The 20,351-nt window shown below is 37.8% G+C and overlaps 1 protein-coding gene across 2 annotated transcripts in view; it reads left to right on the top strand.

The window, feature by feature from the left end:
- RSF1 (remodeling and spacing factor 1) overlaps positions 1-18,802 on the top strand; it is a 160,422-nt gene extending 141,620 nt beyond the window's left edge. For both annotated transcript variants that reach the window (XM_031015963.3, XM_031015962.3), the window contains exons 12-16: positions 617-684; positions 1,764-1,971; positions 3,495-3,715; positions 6,523-6,711; positions 11,297-18,802. In XM_031015963.3, coding sequence (XP_030871823.3) covers positions 617-684; positions 1,764-1,971; positions 3,495-3,715; positions 6,523-6,711; positions 11,297-11,871 — 1,261 coding nt within the window. In that variant the 3' untranslated portion in view covers positions 11,872-18,802. The remainder of the gene's footprint in view (positions 1-616; positions 685-1,763; positions 1,972-3,494; positions 3,716-6,522; positions 6,712-11,296) is intronic.
- Positions 18,803-20,351: the final 1,549 nt, after the last annotated feature.

Here is a 20,351-nt window from a genome sequence, read left to right as displayed (position 1 = left end):
CCCAATGCCTAGTGAAGGCCTGCTCCTTCATAGATGGCCATCTTCTCACTGAAACCCCATATGGTGGAAGAAACAAAGGGTCTCTCTCTGGCTTCTTTTATATGGGCACTAAGCTTATACATGAGGGCTCTGCCAAAGACCCCACCTCCTAATACCATCACCTTGAGATTTAATATTTCAGCATGGGGATTTTGAGGGGACATAAACAATCAGACAGTAACAGACATCTGCTAAAGGTAATGTTTAAAAATAAAAGGACAGCTGGGTGCGGTGGCTCACGCCTGTAATCCCAGCACTTTGGGAGACTGAGGCGGGCAGATCACGAGGTCGAGATCGAGACCATTCTGGCCAACATGGTAAAACCCCGTCTCTACTAAAAGTACAAAAATTAGCTGGGTTTGGTGGCACGCGTCTGTAGTCCCAGCTACTCAGGAGGCTGAGGCTGGAGAATCCCTTGAACCCGGGAGGCAGAGGTTGCAGTGAGCCGAGATGGCGCCACTGCATTCCAGCCTGGCAACAAAGCGAGACTCCGTCTCAAAAATAAATAAATAAAAATAATTAAAAAAAAAAAAAAAAGCCAGGACAGGCTATAATGTGATCATTGTGTATATTTTAGATTTGATGAGTTTGATGAAGCAATTGATGAAGCTATTGAAGATGACATCAAAGAAGCCGATGGAGGAGGTATGTGTTTGTCATTCTTCATAGAACTCTGCCAAGAAGTTCATTCAGGTGCCCAAATTAGGGCAGTGAGCATATGTTTTTATTCTCTTTCCCATTATGTATCATGATTAGTACTGATGTTAGTTGTCTCAGATTTAGAGTAATTTGTGGATACAATGTCAGTGTATAGACTCAGATCTTACTAACTACTTTTAAAGCAGTTTTGTTTTACAAGCTGATATAAAACATTGATGTTCCTGCATAGGTTAAAAAATTTACTTCTGATTCCATATAGAAAACTGAGGAAACTTTTCAGTTGTCTTTGAGACTACAAAGTCTCAAAAATTATGGATAATCAGAACCAAAATAATTTAAACCAAAATTTTTTAAGTTAACCTATTAAAAATTAGTTTCTTAATTTCATAGTCTTTAGTAAGTGGCATTAAAATAGAAGAACTTGAAGGTAATTTAATTAAAGCACTATTAGCCAATGCTCCAATATGGAACATTCTGGTTTCTACTTAGTTATTATGAAAACGCTGGAAAAGATTAATAAGTAGATTGTTTAAGGCTTTTCCAGAGATGTATGTTTTATTTACATTTTTGCTGCTGAATTCTCACTTTTTCTGTCCTGCAAACACTGTTTTTAAAAACTCTATTGGCCTCTTTCTAAAGCCTTTTCCAAAAGACAGCTTTCAAGAAGAGATTCTTGAGTGACTGCTCATAGGTATGAGGTTTCTTTTTTGGGTGATGAAAATGTTCTGGAGTTAGGTAGTGGTGATGGTTGCACAAATTTGTGACTATACTAAAAATGTCTGAATTGTACACTTTAAGAGGGTGAATATTATGGTGTGTGAATTATATAAAAATTTAAAAAACGAGGTTCCCTACATAGTAAACTTCTCTTCAGTAGGATAAACGAATGCTAAAACTCTGAGACCTCTGTCAGCTGAAGTCATGAGAAAACTGCATATTTGTTGGAAGAAAATATAGAAATGAAGAGCTGCTAAGCATGAATAAGGACTGTCTCTAGAAATTAAAGGGAAGCTTTTAATAAACACGTATTTTTCTCTCCCCGAACTTCCCTCCCCCAAATTCAGGAGTTGGCCGAGGAAAAGATATCTCCACCATCACAGGTCATCGTGGGAAAGACATCTCTACTATTTTGGATGAAGAAAGAAAAGAAAATAAACGACCCCAGAGGGCAGCTGCTGCTCGAAGGAAGAAACGCCGGCGATTAAACGATCTGGACAGTGATAGCAACCTGGATGAAGAAGAGAGCGAGGATGAATTCAAGATCAGTGATGGGTGTGTGGTCTCCTACTAGACCCCAATCCCTAGATACCAGCAGGAACAGGACTGGGCTAGCAGAGAGGCTTGCCCATGCTGTGATGAGGGTTTTCTTCTTCATGTACATAGACAACCTCTGTTTATTTTCAGGATATTTAAAGCAGATTCAAGAATACTAATTTTGACCCATTTTTAAAGTTTAGAACAGAAAATAGATTTATGGTTGTTTAACATTCAAAATTGTATTTAAATTTTACTAACTACAATTAAACTTTCATTTGTTGAGAGCTTTCTCTGTACCTCTGTGCCACCTTCTGCCAGGTCCATGAGGGGTTTCCAGTCCTATGTGAAAAATAAATAAGATATTATCCTCTCATGACTCATAGAAGTTGGACTGGTAATCCAGTATAGAAGATCAAGAAAGGCTTCTTTGCAGAGTTGGAATTGAAATAATACTGCAGAGTTTCTCTTTTCAGATTATTAGAAGAGGAAACAAGTATATAAACCACAAAAAAAAAAAGTCATTCTGCATAACTGCTACTAAAATACAGGGAAAGATAAATTAGGCTACAGAGGAAAGTTGGCTTAATCCAAAGAGTAAACCTTAAAGTAGAAGTAAAGCTTGATCTGAAATTTGAAGAATGAGTATTTGGAATCAACAAGTATGAGACTAAAAGCAGGATAAGAAAAAGGTATTCTAAGCATAGAAGTCATATGTCCAAGACAGCAGGCCGTAAAATGTCATAGAATGTTTGGGAAACTCCTGTTGGCTCTGGATAGCAGGAATAAGGGGATGAAGTAGAGGGTTCCCTACTGGAGATGTGGCCAAGTGATAAAAAGAGCCGGATTAGGGAGTGTTTTATTTGTCATGCATAAGTGTTTTGACTTTATCCTGAAAATTATACAAAACCAGTGAAGGGTTTTAAACACTAAATTAATATGAGATTTGTGCTTCAGAAAGGTTCATCCTGGCATTCATTTGGAGGATAGATTGAGGGGAAATGAGACCAGATATTAGAGAAACTATTTGTGGAGTTGTTTTTGTAGTTCAGGTGAGTATGAAAAGCTGAAAACAGAAGAGATCAGGTTTGAGAGATTATCTTTTAAGAGGTAGACTCGAGAAATTATTAATTTATTAGATATGAGAAATGAAAAGGGGAAAGTTAGGATAAATACCACGTTTCTGGTTGGAGTTACTGGATGAGTGATGGTGCCAAATACCAGGCCAGGGAACAGAAGAGAGAAGTAGATTGGGAAATAATGAATTCACTTTTGAATATGTCGAATTTAACATGGGGGACATCCCAAGAGGTCAAAGCAGTACAGAAATCAACATTAATTCATCTTTACAACCCCTCCTAAGAGGATAGGTGGCAAAACATTTTCCCCATTTTATAAATAGGGCATTTGATACAATTATCCAGATATGTTGCACTATTCTTAATGATTCACTGGGCTCACCAGAATTTGAACTCAGAACTCTTAAAAATGGGTTCACTCTTCTAAATACCATTGTATTTTATCTGGTTTCTCTTGGACAGATCTCAAGATGAGTTTGTTGTGTCTGATGAAAACCCAGATGAAAGTGAAGAAGATCCGCCATCTAATGATGACAGTGACACTGACTTTTGTAGCCGTAGACTGAGGCGACACCCCTCTCGGCCAATGAGGCAGAGCAGGCGTTTGCGAAGAAAGACCCCAAAGAAAAAATATTCCGATGATGATGAAGAGGAGGAATCTGAGGAGAACAGTAGAGACTCTGGTAAAAATAATCTGTAACCATATGGTAGCTCAATAAATTCTTTTTTTTTTCTTGTTGCTCATGCTGAAGTGCAATGGCACCATCTCTGCTCACTGCAACCTCTGTGTCCCAGGTTCAAGCGATTCTCCTACCTCAGCCTCCCAAGTAGCTGGGATTACAGGCATGCGCCACCATGCCTGGCTAATTTTGTATTTTTAGTAGAGAGGGAGTTTCTCCATGTTGGCCAGGCTGGTCTCAAACTCCCGACCTCAGGTGATCTGCCCACCTCGGCCTCCCAAAGTGCTGGGATTACAGGCGTGAGCCAGCACGCTGGCCAGCTCAACAAATTCTTATGACTTCTGGAGTTAAGAGTTCTTAAAATTCTGTTCTTAAGACTTATTTCTGACTAAATTTTTCTCATAGAAAGCACATCTGAGAAAATACATACTGATTGATACGTTAACTTCATATCAGATGCCTAGTAGGATTGTGATGACTCCTTGGTTGTCAAATGTTTCCACTCCTAAACCTTCATCTTCATAGGGTTTCTTGGAAATCATTCTCAATAAACTGTGAACATTTCCCTCAGATGCCCAGCTGTTGGAGAGAGAAGAATATAAGTTAACTCTCATTTAGACCACAGTCAGTGTTGAGTAGTTTTTACAGATTAACAGTAGTTGATGTTGTTATAGAGTATGCTTATCCCTATTAAGTGAGTAAATAGAGGCTCAACCGCTAAAAGAAATGCGTGCTTTATGTAATTGGCAAATTGATCGGTGTCATCTTATTGGAGAAGAACCATAGATATGAGTATCAGACTCTGGCCATCCTTGTGGGGTTTTTTTGGTTTTATTTATCTTTTTTCCTAAACCATCTAAATAAGTGATGATAATATCATGCCCCTTTATCAGTGATTATTTCCTAAGGACAAGGACATTTTCTTACATAACCACAGTGCAATTACCAAATTCAGATATTTTAACATTGATATAATGCTATTACCTAATTAACAGTACACATTCAAATTTTTAACAAGTATCTCCATATTATTCTTTATATCTTTTTTTTCTTTTCCTAACCCAGGATCCATTCCAGGGCTATGCGTTTATTCACATCTCTTTAGTCTCCATTAATCTGGAATAATCCTCAAATTTTGTCTCATCTTGATATTTTTAAAGAGTACATACTAGTTGTTTTGTAGATGTTTCACAGTTTGGATTTCTTTTGTTTCCTTGTGATAAGATTCAGATTATGCATTTATAGTGGGAATAGCACAGAGAATGTTGCATCTTCTGAGTCTCTTTATTATTTTTCCTTATAATTAATAAGTAATTTGTGGGAATTTGAGACTATTTAAATATCCTGTTCCTTATATTTCATCTGCTAGTTTTAGTTCCTGTGGATAATTCTAACTCTGTCATTTCTGTTATATTTATTTATTGTTGTTCTGTAAGGAAGAACATTTCCCTTCTCCTCCATATGTTTGTTTATTTATGTCAATGTAAACTCGTGGATTCTTATTCTGATCAGTGGATATACTACATTCCCATCACTATTTAGGCTCCATTTGTCCCAAATTTTGGCCAGTGAGAACCACTTCAACCTATTGGCTAGCTATTTTGAAATGTTTGAAATCCACGAAAGAATAACAAGCTTGAATGTCGTACTTCGGTGGAATTTAACATTCTGAAAAACAGCTGTGACATAATGCCACAGCCTCACTCTGGCTTATTGATCAGAGATGACAGGAACAATGCTATTTAGCAGTGCTTTGCAAGTTTAACTAGGTCTGTGTGCTTTATTTAGCAGATTTGTATTCTTTATGGAGAAAAGTCAAAAATATATCTTGAGTTCTGTATTTATGTGGAACAGATTCATGAGTTTTCTTTGGTTAGAGGGCATAACCTCTGCAATACATTACGACTATAGCCACAGGTAGAACAGCATATTATCAGGAGGCGGATTTGTGGTAGCCGTTTACCAAGAAGAGCAGTCATGGCAGCTGTGTACCTGACCAGGTAGCTGTAGGTCGACTGCAGTAAGGAATATTTCTAAAAAAGTATAAAACATTTAGGCCAGGTGTGGTGGTTCACACCTGTAATCCCAGCACTTTGGGAGGCCGAGGCAGGCGGATCACTTGAGGCCAGGAATTCAAGACCAGCCTGGCCAACATGGCGAAACCCCATCTCTACTAAAAATACAAAAATTAGCCAGGTGTGGTGGCGGGTACCTGTAGTCCCAGCTACTCGGAAGGCTGAGGCAGGAGAATTGCTTGAACCCGGGAGGTGGAGTTTGCAGTGAGCCAAGATCATGCCACTGCACTCCAGCCTGGGCGACATAGTGAGACTCTGTCTCAAAAACAAACAAACTAAAAAGGATAAAACATTTTCTAATCTTGAGGATTCACCGCTAAGAGTATATATTGTGAGGTTTGGCATTAAAAACCCGCACAGATTGACTCATTTTTTTTTTTTTTAAGGGAGACTTAAAGGCCAGGCATGTTGTAATCTCAACACTTTGGTAGGTAGCCAGGAGTGGTAGTGCATATGCCTGTGATCCTAGCTTTAGCTACTGGGGCAGCTGAGGCCAGAGCATCTCTTGAGCCCAGGAGGTTGAGGCTGTAGTGAGCCATGTTCATGCCACTGCACTCCAGCCTGTGTGATAGTGAGATACTCTCTCAAATAAAATGAGACTCATAAAAATTACTGTTCACTTAAAAATATTTATGACTGAACTCTGCTTGGTAGCTTTTCATTTTTATAACCTAAGCTACATTTCTACTTAATAGACTTAAATTTTGTACTTTGTTCTTCCTTTTTTTAAAATAGAAAGTGACTTCAGTGATGATTTTAGTGATGATTTTGTAGAAACTCGGCGAAGGCGGTCAAGGAGAAATCAGAAAAGACAAATTAACTACAAAGAAGACTCAGAAAGTGATGGTTCCCAGAAGAGTTTGCGACGTGGTAAAGAAATAAGGCGAGTACACAAGCGAAGACTTTCCAGCTCAGAGAGTGAAGGTAAGGCATAGGCCTCCTATATATAGAAGTTTGGACAGGGCAAAATAGACATTATAAAGTGAACTCAGGATTGTGATTCTGTACCGTTCTTTGAAACTCATATAACCAGGCCAGGCATGGTGGCTCACGCCTGTAATCCCAGCAGTTTGGGAGGCCAGGGCAAGCAGATCACTTGAGGCCAGGAGTTCAAGACCAGCCTGTCCAACATGGTGAGACCTTGTCTCTACTAAAAATAAAAAAATTAGCCTGTGTGGTGATACGCGCCTGTAATCTTAGCTACTCAGGAGGTTGAGGCAGGAGAATTGCTTGAACCTGGGAGGCGGAGATTGCAGTGAGCCAAGGTTGTGCCACTGCACTCCACGCTGGGTGACAGAGCAAGACTGTGTCTCAAAAAAAAAAAAAATCCGTATAACCAGTAGTATCTTTGAGATAAAACCTATAATCTTGTGCCTACCATAGTTTAAATAAAAGATACTCAATAAGAGGCTAATTTTTAAGATCTCCATTGTAATTTAAATTTTCATTGAAACTAGAAAAGTCTCAGAAAATTGTGATCTGATCAAGATTATTCTACTTCTTTTTCTTACTCCCTTATTCATGGCCCTCATTTTGAAATAACCTCTTATGTCCTTAATAGCTAAAAGGTTTCAAATAAAAGTGCCTACTGTCTCTTTCCACCTTGACTATGATTTCAGTTGGAAACCGTTTTATTTCCTAATAGCTATAACTGTGCCCCCTACCAGTAATACAAGACAAGCTCTAAAATATGAATTTCCTACATCCATTTAGTCTTTTTTGTTTTACTTATTTTATATATATACGTGTGTATATATATATACACACACATATATACATATATACACACACATATATACATATATATACACACACATATACATATACACACACACACACACATATATATATATATATATATATATATATATATATTTTTTTTTTTTTTTTTTTGTGACAGAGTCTCACTCTGTCACCCAGGCTGGAGTGCAGTGGTGTGATCTCAGCTCACTGCAACCTCCGCCTCCCAAGTTCAAACGATTCTCCTGGCTCAGCCTCCCAATAGCTAGGATTTTAGGCATGTGCCACCAAGCCTGGCTAATTTTTGTATTTTTAGTAGAGATGGGGTTTCACCATGTTGGCCAAGCTAGTCTCAAACTCCTGACCTCAGGTTATCCGCCCACCTTGGCCTCCCAAAGTGCTGGGATTACAGGCGTGAGCTATCGCGCCCGGCTTTATGGCCTGTTTTGAAGATTGTTTTGCTTTCATAGATTAAACATGAATTTAAGTTTGAGCCCAAGACAAAAGAGAAAGGGAAAAAAAATGTTTGGATGTGGGATGCTAAAGAAGGGAGGTGAACATCTTTTTCGAATGTGTACTTACCTTCATGTGTCACAGAAACAAACATAAATTGCATTAGTTAAGCCATTAAATATGAATATTTATTAAACTAGGCCCTATTCCAAGCACTGGAATATAACAGCAAACAAAATAGCTCTTATGAAACTCTTATTTTAGTTGGGAAGAAGGTGACAATAAACAAGATAGATAAGTAGAATATATGATATATTAGAGATGAGTGCTTTGGAAAAAAATAAAGGAGAAAAGGGGGTTGGGAAAGTAGTTGAATTTCAGATAATATACTAAGGAAATCCTCACTAAGAAAACATTTGAGTGAAGACCTGAAAGAAATGTTGTGTGTGAGTCATGCACTTATCTAAAAGAAGAATGATACAGGCAGATGGAACAATAAATATGAAGGCCTTGAGGTGTGTTTGTGCTTGTCATGTTCAGCAAACGGAAGGGAGTGCAGGGTTGTTGGAGCAGAATGAGTGAAGGCAAACATAATGAGATGAAGCAAAGAAGTCAGTGGGGGCCAGTCAGCAAACGAGAGCCCACCTGCTTACATAAATAAAAAAGCAAGGTTTTTGTTTTTGTTTTTGAGACAGGGTCTCACCCTGGCTGGCGTGCAGTGGCACAATCACAGCTCACCATAGCCTCAATCTGCTGTGCTCAAGCAGTCCACCCGCCTCAGCCTCCCAAGTGGCTAGAAGTGGCATAAGCTACCACACTGCTAATTTTTAAATTTATTTTATAGAGATGAGATCTTGCAGTGTTGCCCTGGCTGACCTTAAACTCCTGGCCTCAAGTGATCCCCCCTACCTTGGCCTCCCACAGTGTTAGGATTACAGGTGTAAGCCACTGCACCCTGCCCTGTAATACAGTTTTTACTGGAAGACTACCATACCAATTTGTTTACATATTGTCTGTTGCCTGCTTTCTCAAAAAGCTGAGTTGTTGTGACTGAGACTATAGGGCCTGCCTCTTACATAAAAAATGTGCTAACCTCTGATGATAAGTAGTGCTGTGCAGTTAAACTTTCTGCACTGATTATATGTGTGCTGATTGTTACAATAGCCACTAACCTCATATGGCTATTGAGCACTTGAAATGTGGCTAGTGTGACCGTGGAACTGAATTTTTGTTTTTATTTAATTTTAACTAATTTAAATTTAAAATAACCACATGTGACTAGTGTTTATCATATTAGATAACACAGAGTAGGACATTGTATAGACTTTGGATTTTTATTTTGTGTAAGGTGAGAAACATTTGGGCCAAAGCACAGATGAGTATTCAGAAGCAGATGAGGAGGAAGAGGAAAGCAAACCATCCCACATTTTGAGCAAAAGAGTGATATGATCTGACTTAGATTTTAATTTGCTGTGGTAGTTGTGTTATGAATAGATTGAAGGGGGCCAGGGCAGAAGCTAGAAGACCCATTGGGAAGTTATTGTAATAGTCCAGGTGAGAGATGATGGAGGGTGGAACTGGGTCAGTAGCAGTAAAGGGATGAAAGCAGTCACATTATGGATATGTTTTAAAGTGAGACCCAAAGGATTTACTGTTGGGTTGGATGAGAGAAAGAAAAGAATCAAGGATGACTGAGCAATTGGAGGAGCAATTGCCAAAAACCAAGTTGGTAGAGACCACAGGGCTGCAGGTTTAAGGAGGAAGTTTAGGAGCCCAGTTTTAGACACATCATTTGAGATGCCTGTTTAGAGATATCCAAGCCTAGATGTCGAGTAGGCAGTTTGATACACTAGTCTGGAATTCAGTGGTTGCCTAAAATAAATATGAGAGCCATTAGCACATAGATGGCATGCCAAGTTGTGAGACTAGGTGAGTTCTTCTAAAATGGAAGTAGAGTCATCTTCAGTATCCATGGAGGATTGATTTCAGGATCCCCGCAGATACCAAAATCCTTGGATTTACAAGTCCTTCATATAAAATGGTGTCATATTCGCATATAACCTACCCCTATCCTCTATATACTTTAAATCTCTAGAATATTTAAAATACCTGATACAGCGTAAATGTTATATAATTGTTATACTGTATTGTTTAGTGAATGACAAGAAAAAAGTCTATGTATGTTCAGTTCAGACACTACCATCTATTTTTTTCCTGAATATTTTCCATCTGCAGTTGGTTAAATTAATGGATAGGGGGGCCCAACTATGTAGACAAAGAAGAGAAGACAATTAAGACTACCAAGGGCGTCTAATAACTAAGATGAGAGTTGGCACAGTGTTTAAGATGTACAGAGTTGGGTGTCCAGTTTGAATCTTTCCTTATCAGCATGTTGACATGATAACCTAATTTGTGTACTAGTGGGAAGGAGTTTGTTAGTTTGAACTAACCTATCTTCATTTAATTCAAGCATTATCAGACATCTTCCCCCAAGAAATCTGCTGTTGGCTGGGCACAGTGGCTTACACCTATAATCCCAGCACTTTGGGAGGCCAAGATGGGCAGATCACTTGAGGCCAGGAGTTTGAGATCAGTCTGGCCAACATGGTGAAACCCCGTCTCTACTAAAAATGCAAAGAAATTAGCTGGGTGTGGCGGCACACACACCTGTAATCCCAGCTACTTGGGAGGCTGAGACAGGAGAATTGCTTGAATCTGGAAGGCAGAGGTTGCAGTGAGCCTAGTTTGCGCCACGATACTCCAGCCTGGGAGACAGAGTGAGACTCCATCTCAAAAAATAAAGAAGGTCAGGCACAGTGGCTCATGCCTGTAATCCCAGCACTTTGGGAGGCCGAGGCAGATGGATCACAAGGTCAGGAGTTCGAGACCAGCCTGGCCAACATAGTGAAACCCCGTCTCTACTAAAAATACAAAAAGTTAGCCAGGCATGGTGGCTGGCGCCTGTAATCCCAGCTACTTGGGAGGCTGAGGCAGGAGAATCGCTTGAACCCGGGAGGCGGAGGTTGCAGTGAGCCAAGATCACACCATTGTATTCTAGCCAGGGCAACAGTGCGAGACTCTGTCTCAATAAAAAAAAAGAAAATATTGTCTAAAATCATAAATAAAGTACACCATGAATCATATTGGGCATTGTTATGGGACTGAGAAGAGAGAAATCAGGCCAATTATTGAAAGGAAACATTTATGGACAAGCAATTCTGAAAGCAGGACGTGGGGTGAATATCGGGAGGAAAAGGAGAATTAAGTTCGTTTATGGTTAACCGTGCCAATGGCTTAAATGTGCTGTTTATTCTAGAGAGCTATTTGTCCAAGAACTCTGAAGATGACGAGCTAGCTAAAGAATCAAAGCGGTCAGTTCGAAAGCGGGGCCGAAGCACAGATGAGTATTCAGAAGCAGATGAGGAGGAGGAGGAAGAGGAAGGCAAACCATCCCGCAAACGGCTACATCGGATTGAGACGGATGAGGAGGAGAGTTGTGACAATGCTCATGGAGATGCAAATCAGCCTGCCCATGACAGCCAGCCTAGGGTCCTGCCCTCAGAACAAGAGAGCACCAAGAAGCCCTATCGGATAGAAAGTGATGAGGAAGAGGACTTTGAAAATGTAGGCAAAGTGGGGAGCCCATTGGACTATAGCTTAGTGGACTTACCTTCAACCAATGGACAGAGCCCTGGCAAAGCCATTGAGAACTTGATTGGCAAGCCTACTGAGAAGTCTCAGACCCCCAAGGACAACAGCACAGCCAGTGCAAGCCTAGCCTCCAATGGGACAAGTGGTGGGCAGGAGGCAGGAGCACCAGAAGAGGAGGAAGATGAGCTTTTGAGAGTGACTGACCTTGTTGATTATGTCTGTAACAGTGAACAGTTATAAGACCTTTTTTCCATTTTTGTGCTAATTTATTCCACGGTAGCTCTCACACCAGCGGGCCAGTTATTAAAAGCTGTTTAATTTTTCCTAGAAAACTCCACTACAGAATGACTTTTAGAAGAAAAATTTCAACAAATCCTGAAGTCTTTCTGTGAAGTGACCAGTTCTGAACTTTGAAGATAAATAATTGCTGTAAATTCCTTTTGATTTTCTTTTTCCAGGTTCATGGTCCTTGGTAATTTCATTCATGGAAAGAAAATCTTATTATAATAACAACAAAGATTTGTATATTTTTGACTTTATATTTCCTGAGCTCTCCTGACTTTGTGAAAAAGGGTGGATGAAAATGCATTCCGAATCTGTGAGGGCCCAAAACAGAATTTAGGGGTGGGTGAAAGCACTTGTGCTTTAGCTTTTTCATATTAAATATATATTATATTTAAACATTCATGGCATAGATGATGATTTACAGACAATTTAAAAGTTCAAGTCTGTACTGTTACAGTTTGAGAATTGTAGATAACATCATACATAAGTCATTTAGTAACAGCCTTTGTGAAATGAACTTGTTTACTATTGGAGATAACCACACTTAATAAAGAAGAGACAGTGAAAGTACCATCATAATTAACCTAAATTTTTGTTATAGCAGAGTTTCTTGTTTAAAAAAAAATAAAATCATCTGAAAAGCATTTGTACAGTAAAATGTATAATGAAGCTTTGCCAACCAGACTGTGCTAGCAACAAATTTTTTAAAATAAGCTTTATGCAGTGGTAATAAGGTGGCCTCAAATATATTGTGTCTGATGGAGAGTTATTAGTGAAATGAATGTGGTCTTTCTTAAGGCCTGGGTGGACTGTAAACTTTGCCAATAGTATAACTCTTGTCTTCTGGCCACTTGATGTTTAAATATCTGAAATATCATTTTGAAAAAAATACATCTATAGATAACATACATGAAGAGATGCTAAGCTGACAGTGAGATTTTAGCACATTTGAAGACTGGGAAGAGATTTTCAGGTGAATTTTAACTGGTCTATTCTTGCCCTTAGTATCTACTTCAAATTGAAGTCTACAAACAAAGCAGTTCCTTTGGGAGGTTTTTAGTTTGAGTTTTAGCGTGTGTGCGTGTTTGTGTGTGTGCGTGTGCGTGTGTGTGTTGGAATTTCCTATCTGCCTGGATATATTAGCAGAGTTTGAATGTAGTTTTGGCCTTTGGCCATTAGACTTCTATTAAAATTCATTAATAGTCATACAACCAACATAGAGTTGAATGAGAACTGCCGATGTAATTAATAGGCATGACATCCATTTCAAACATCTCAACACTTTAAAGAAAAGCCCTTTGTTTCAAGAAAAAAGGGTTTGTAACTAACTAAATACCTAACATGTAATTGACACTAAAATATGAACTTTGTCTTATTTAGTTTCTGTTATAGCTGTAAAATTTCAGGCAGAGCCATAACATTGTATAGAGTGTAGCACTTGTGATTAAACCTAGCCTGTTAAATCCTGAAACCTTCAACCATTACTTCTGTGAATACTTTAGCCCTGGGATTTGGGTTTTTCTGTTCCGGTGTTGTGTCTGTTGCCGGCAATGGACACACCATATCTGCTGCTGGCCCAAGGAACGTCATTAATTTTTCTTTCCAAATTAAGTATTATGTGCTAGTCAGTGTATAGTAAAGCACTTCTCTTTTTTATTACTAAGAAGCTGGCATTAGATTTGCATTATAAATACCTCTCTAGGAACTTTATACTCCTTTTCCTTCTTCAACAGGTATTGCCCTTAAATCTTATCTTTTGGCCTTGAAAGTTTATAGCTATTGTTTTTCAGTTGTTCGTTGTTTTGTTTTGTTTCACTTTAGTTCTGTAGTACCTGCCCATTAATATTTTTGCTTTGATTCTAGCAATGTGTATGTATCTGTATAAAAAATAAAATAATGAAAGCAACCTAAAAATAGGATGCACCAATAGCATGTGGTTCCAAGTAAGTTGTGATTTTTATTTTGAGACAGTGTTCCACTGGAAGGGAGGGAAGGGCTTAACATTCACAGACAGTAAAGCAGGGCTGTGTAAGGAGCTGCATTTACTTAACAGTCTCCTTTCCAGCTAGGTTTGTTTTATTTATTTGCAAGTCAGCTAAGAACCTTTTAAACCATCTAAAACAGGCAAGCAATATAAAGATTTCTACTAGTGCAAGGTAAGTGGTTTGAATGTACAAGTGCCCTTTCCTGCCACCCAGTCTCACTCTACCATTTTAGTCCTGCAGCTGGGTAAAGCCACTATTGTGTGGAAACTCTCCCATGTGCCCTGTCTCTACCTCTGGACACACCAGCTCCTTCTTCCACCTATTCTATTCCTCAGTTAAGCCAAGTGATCAGAAGTAGTATTAAATGGGTAGATAATTTTAACAGGATGCCTAATGTGAAATAAGGAGTTATTTTTACTCTTCTACTATAGAAAGCCTAAGGTAATTCTTACCATCTCAAAGACTGAGTATTCCATTTAGGTTTGGAGACCACTTGTGCTGTGCTGCCTGATATTTACCAAACTTGAATAAGTGTTCGTCAACTTGATAGTGAATGTACCCCTTCTCACCTTATATTTTGATTAAATCAATTAACTATAGGTAATCTACCAAGAATGTAATCCAAGCGGTTGATAAAACATTATTAGGCAGATAGATTATTGATTATTAAATTTTGAGCAGTGCAAAAACGGTTGTGCTGCTTGGAGTTCAGATTCAGTCCCTCAAAGAGTTTATGATCACTGAAATACACTCTGAAGGTATTCTGAAGAAGTTAAAAAATTTTAGAAAACGAAATGTTCTGTATACAAAGACAATACAGTCACTATGAACTGCAGAAAGTATAGGAAAGCAGTAATTGATGTAGAGTTTAGACAGTCTTGGATCTTTTTTAGAGCACTAACCATGGATTTAGACTCAAAATAGCTGCTACATAATAGAGCCCTTTAATAATTTAAACCCCCCTTGTTGAAATACAAGTTGGACTCCCGATGTCAAACTCTAGACTGTAGCTAATGTATTAAAGGGAGACGTAGATTAATATTCAGTATATTTAGTTTGCAATTTCTGAAAAGGTTTGAAAACTAGTCAGCTTTTCACACAGCAGAAGCTTTGAACTGAAATATGTGTGAAGAGGACTCAGACTGAAAACGTTTTGGTTTTGTACATCAGTGCTGATGAAGTTAGTGTAAAACATTTTCCATCATTGGCACATTACTGCAAAATGATGGCAGAGATATTTTCAAGAATGTACATCAAGTTATATTTCCTTGACATCCTTTTTTCAATTGGTCAAGGTTACAGATTCAGAGGATAAAGGGTAGTTTCATTTAGAATAAATTCATGTCTACTGGCAATCTATATATAAAAGTGACCTGCCCAAGAGCCAAAAACTTTAAATGCTAATGAAGCTTTTGAAAAATAATTTTTAAACAAATTAATTTTAAAAGGGTGTTACACATACCCAGTTTTTACTTTTTGGTTGATGAAACCCATCCCATAATATACATTTGAGCAAAGTACATATGTTAAGAAAAACATGGACATTTACTTGTTTAATAGTCAAAATGATGAGGAAATGTTAGCTGTTTTTAAGTGGGATTGGTGGGGTGTCCTTTGTCACAAGGACTGCTTTTTTAGCTTGTTTGTGGGCATAAGAGATGTTAACCCTTTGCTGGTTCTACCACACAACTGTAAAGAACCTAATGAATCTACAAGTTTAATATTCAGAAAAAGCTAGGAACTCCACTCTTTACCAGTACAGTGGAACAGGTCCGTTATTCAAGGTGATGCCTCACAGCTATAGAACAACTATTCAAAGACCCAGAGTTAAATGGTACATGTGTATATGTGTGTGTGTGTGTGCGCACCCACACACTTCAGATAAGTATCAGAAAAAATAAAAATGAATCCGTCATTAACTATTGAAGGAAATAAGATGGCTGCATTGCAACAGATACAAATATTATGAACATCATTTAATTACAGAAAATCTAGACAACAGTTTCTCCTGATGTTTGACATTCTCAAAATATATTCCTCGTTCTCGAAGAAGCAGAGAATGCCAAGGCTGCATATCTGCTGTAATCTACCTAGCCCTCTTCTGCTTAATATGATCCATTATTGAATCTTCTCAGATTAAAATCCATTCCTATATTATCTACCTTTCCCAAAGTGTGTGCCTGTAAACCTACCTTGGAAGTGGCAAGTTAACTGATTTTTTTGTGTCATTTTTATACCAATCCTTAAGGTCAAAGCCTTTTGCTATCAATGTATTTAAACTGAGTTGCTATATGTTCACTTAATTTGTTTTCAAAATGTTTTGCTCCAACTTAAATTATCTTTTAACATCTTTTGAGTGCCAAGAATTGCTAAGTAACTGTAATATGTTGAAGAGAGTAATTGCCAAGCAAGCAGTCATAAGCCAAAATGTAATGAGCTTAGTATATAACCACTTTAGTTACACACTCACCACTTTTTGTATTCATTCATGCAAACCCTCCTGGAAGTCGATTAGAAGAGGATCCAATTTGTGGACTTTTTTTCCTCCTTTTGGACACCTGAGCACAATTTTTTTTTTCCTTTCCTATTTATACCACTTTGGAAAATTCAGTAAACCCAATTCTGGCACATCGTAATGGTTTCAGTTGGTGAAGATGTTTATTTTAATAACTTTAAAATATGACTATCCTATACATAAGTTATATAAGAGGGCATAACAATAGATGAGTAGAAATTTATAAAATTTCTTGGATATTTTGAATGAGAAAAAAACATTTTTAAAGGAATTTTTTTTTTCCTTTTTTGGCCAAACCGGTACAAGCTAGAAAGTGTGCTAAGGACTGAATACTTGCCTCGTGCTTTTTGCCACTGGATGATGTAAGTTAAGAATGGAATTGTTAATCCTAAGTATATATTTTCTTGACTTTCATCAGTTTCTAAAGAAATCTAATTTAAGTGTTTTGCGGTTTTGTTTGATCTGTATTTATTGAGTTCTGGTCATAGACCAGCAGCTTGCACGTCATGCTCATGAACAGCCAGAACACAGTTATTGGGGAACTTCATGGCTCAAAACCTTCTGAATCATTTAACTTATTTTGTATGTTGCAAAAAAAAAAAAAAGTTTATTTTGCCTGAGAGTCACCTTTTTTTAAAAAAAATAACTGTACAGCTTTTAAGGGATGGGAGGTGGGAAAATACCCTAAAATAGGATGTAGATTTTTTACAATTGTGTTTATGCTAGATCATCTACAGGTGCATTATGTAATTAAACCTAAAATTGTTTAAAAATTTGTGCCATGTCTTTTTCATTCTCCTGCCCTTTAGCAGAATTGGTGCATGCCAACTGCTGTGTGGACAAGCCTTGAAATTAGAGTAACAAGCCCTGTCTCCAAAGCTTTAAGGTCACTGCATGAAAATTGCACACACACACACACACACACACACACACACACACACAGATCTAGCTTATATTAGTAAATGGATTTCCAGGATCAGAACAGCTACAGTAGCCCAGATTTGGCTGTTAACAGCATATTCTTACAGCGCATGATTTTTGTGATACCTAACTAGGGTATTCTCAATGTTAGTCTGGTGTTCTATTCTCTTTCAAAGTAGCTTCTTGAGATGGTATCTGTTGTAGTTTGCCCAAACCTGCCATGAGGTTTTGTGTACACTTTGAAAGGGTATGTCCTATGCTAAGATGGTGGTAGAGCAGGGCTTGATTTTAATCTATTCATGTAAAAGAAGGAAAAAACTAGAATTGGTCTATTTGGTTATTCAGTGGACTTAATTCCACAGGAATAGTTGTCTGCTGAAGCGTGGCAGCAAGAGAAGTCAAATTGAAGTTTCAGTTCCTTCCTTATTCACTAAGTATTTTGAAATCTTGTAGAACTTCTGATTCTAGCACAGTCTTTTACATGGCACATTTTACCATGGTATATTCACAGCTTCGTTTAAATGTCAGTACTTTTTCCCATCTGATAATTTTGCCATTCTAATTTCTCACCTTTGTAGTACAAGTGTATTCTTGAAAATAATTAAATTCATCTAAGTGTGTCATAATTTCTATCAAAGCTATATTCATGTGTTGCCAGCGTCAGTTTTTTGCTATCCTCATTCGGAAGGGAAGCCTGCAGATCATGAGTTTCCATGTGAAGAATACAAATTCCACATAAAAATTTATAAATGGTATCTTTAGAATTTTGATTTAAAGTAATAGCTGGAATTCAGGGACTGATCAGAATGCCTCTTGAATTTTCCAACATGCTTATATGAAATGCTTTATTTTCCTATGCGTTAAAAAAAATATTCCTGGAATAGGTTCTCAGAATGTTTTATTTGGTTTCTAGGAGATGAGATTTAAAGCAGAAGCTCCAAGATTAGCATAAAACTAACTCTTGAGGTAATCAGGACCGTGCTGTTAGTCAAATAGAAGCTGGAGTGCTCTCTGTCACATAATGTACTGCATGTGTGTGGGGGTGGGGGGGCAGGGAAGATCAGAAAACTGGAAATGTAATTCTGATAACACACAAAGTAAACTGTGCATTAAAAGTATGGGAATTCTTGGTAGCTTAAAGCTTCAGGGGTTAACTTCAGTGTATGAACACCTAGTGTGTTAGAATTGCAGTGCATAGTTGTTTAAATACAATATTCCTTGTAAGTGACAACCAAAATATGTTGTGGCTGGTGCCAGTATTTTTGTTAATGAAATGTTCAGTGTCTCACTACAGTCTGATCAGAACTCTTGGTGTTATAAGCCAGGCCTAAAGCCATTTTATAGCTATTGGCCTAATTGTGTAACTTTTTCTTTCAAAATGTTTTATTATAATACTTCTGTCATTTCTTTCACTTAATATGTCAATTGTCATAATAAAAATTTAAATTTGAATTATTTAGCATGATGTGTTTGCAAACTTAGCTTATTTTAAATTTTGTGGCACATGGAACAAATTGTCTGTAACAGTTCATGACGGTTAAAATTTATCACCCAGGCCTAGATGAATTGTTCTCCCACTATCTAGAAAGTAAATTTGCAAGTGCATCAATTTCCCTAAAATAATTTTTAAGGCTATTTGCCAACTCGACAAATATAGATATTAGAAAACTATTATTGATTTCTATCTTTAGCCTCTGGGGAACTAACACATTATAGAGGCTGTGGACTTGTTCTGTGTGGTCCCATAGGAGCACAGAACTAGACCAGAGGACAGAAGCCATAGGGCAAAAGTTTTCCATTCATTCTATGGAGGAAGCTTAGTTCTCTAATAATAAACAAGCTTGGAAGTGAATTATTAGGAATAGGGGATGTTTGGGAGACCAAACATCCACACATTGATCCACGCCTTAAAAAATGGATTAGACCAAATGACTAACCGGTCCTTCCAACCCTGAGTAGGCTTCTCAGCTACAAATGATTTGACAGTTTTTATTTACTCTTGAAATACAGTAAAATTCACACTGAACTTGCTTTTTTACCAACAAACTAGCAGAGTATTTGTGATTCTGATGGAAAATATTAACTAGGTAAAGAACTTTTGAAGAATTTCACCTAATGGAGTAAAAGCTGGTCGGTGCTAGCAAGAAAATGGCTAGTTACAATGCTAAATTTATTTGAAATTTTCACTTTAAGAGAATCAGTCAAATAACGTGAGCCACTGTGCTCAGCCAGCCCATTTCTTTTTCAGATTATAAGACCAGAAGATGTAGAACAGTTCTTTTCTTTTACAAATAGAATTGGTGTACTATTCTGTGATTCTTTAGTAGAGGCGGAATTATAAAAAATAACGAAAATATTCTATTGAAGTTAGATGTTGGGACCCTTCTGGGTGAGATTAATGCTTGTGTCATTTTGATTCTTAATGAGTTTGCATGAGCTCTTTAGGGTACTAAAAGTCTAAATGAATATCAAAGAGAAAGGACACTCTAAGAGGATGTAACTTGACATTGCAATGTAGCATATACAGTCAAATCCCAAATGAAGACAGCTGGGAACCTACTAGTACTGATATCGGCCACCTATGGCTTCCTTATCACTCCTCCTTGCCCATTTCAGAGCCACTTTACCCACATTTGAGCACCTATCTTTCTCCCTAGTCCTGTCTCTGACGAGGTATCTTCTTTTTGCAGTACCTTGTCTGCCTGTGTCCTTGATCGGTCGTCTTTTTATTACCGCCTCTGGGCCTTTCACATCTTACTTCTCTATCTCTGATCTCCATTACTTGACACACACTCCTCTCTAAATAAAGTTCTCCCTATTGTGGAAAACGAAAGTTTGATCCTGTCTCTGGTTCAATACCCTTCCCAGTTACTTCTTATTTAACTTCCAGTCTTTAAAATAAATAGACTATGGAAAACCCTAAAGTGTATTTGGAAATTATTACTGAAATGTCAGAAATTCCTAAGAGAAACTCCAGGAAACAAGCCACCGTCTCAGCAACATACTTTATTATC

Source organism: Gorilla gorilla, chromosome 9, assembly GCF_029281585.2.
Source record: "Gorilla gorilla gorilla isolate KB3781 chromosome 9, NHGRI_mGorGor1-v2.1_pri, whole genome shotgun sequence".
Classification (NCBI taxonomy): Eukaryota; Metazoa; Chordata; class Mammalia; order Primates; family Hominidae; genus Gorilla; species Gorilla gorilla.
This window is presented reverse-complemented; position numbering and strand designations above follow the sequence as displayed.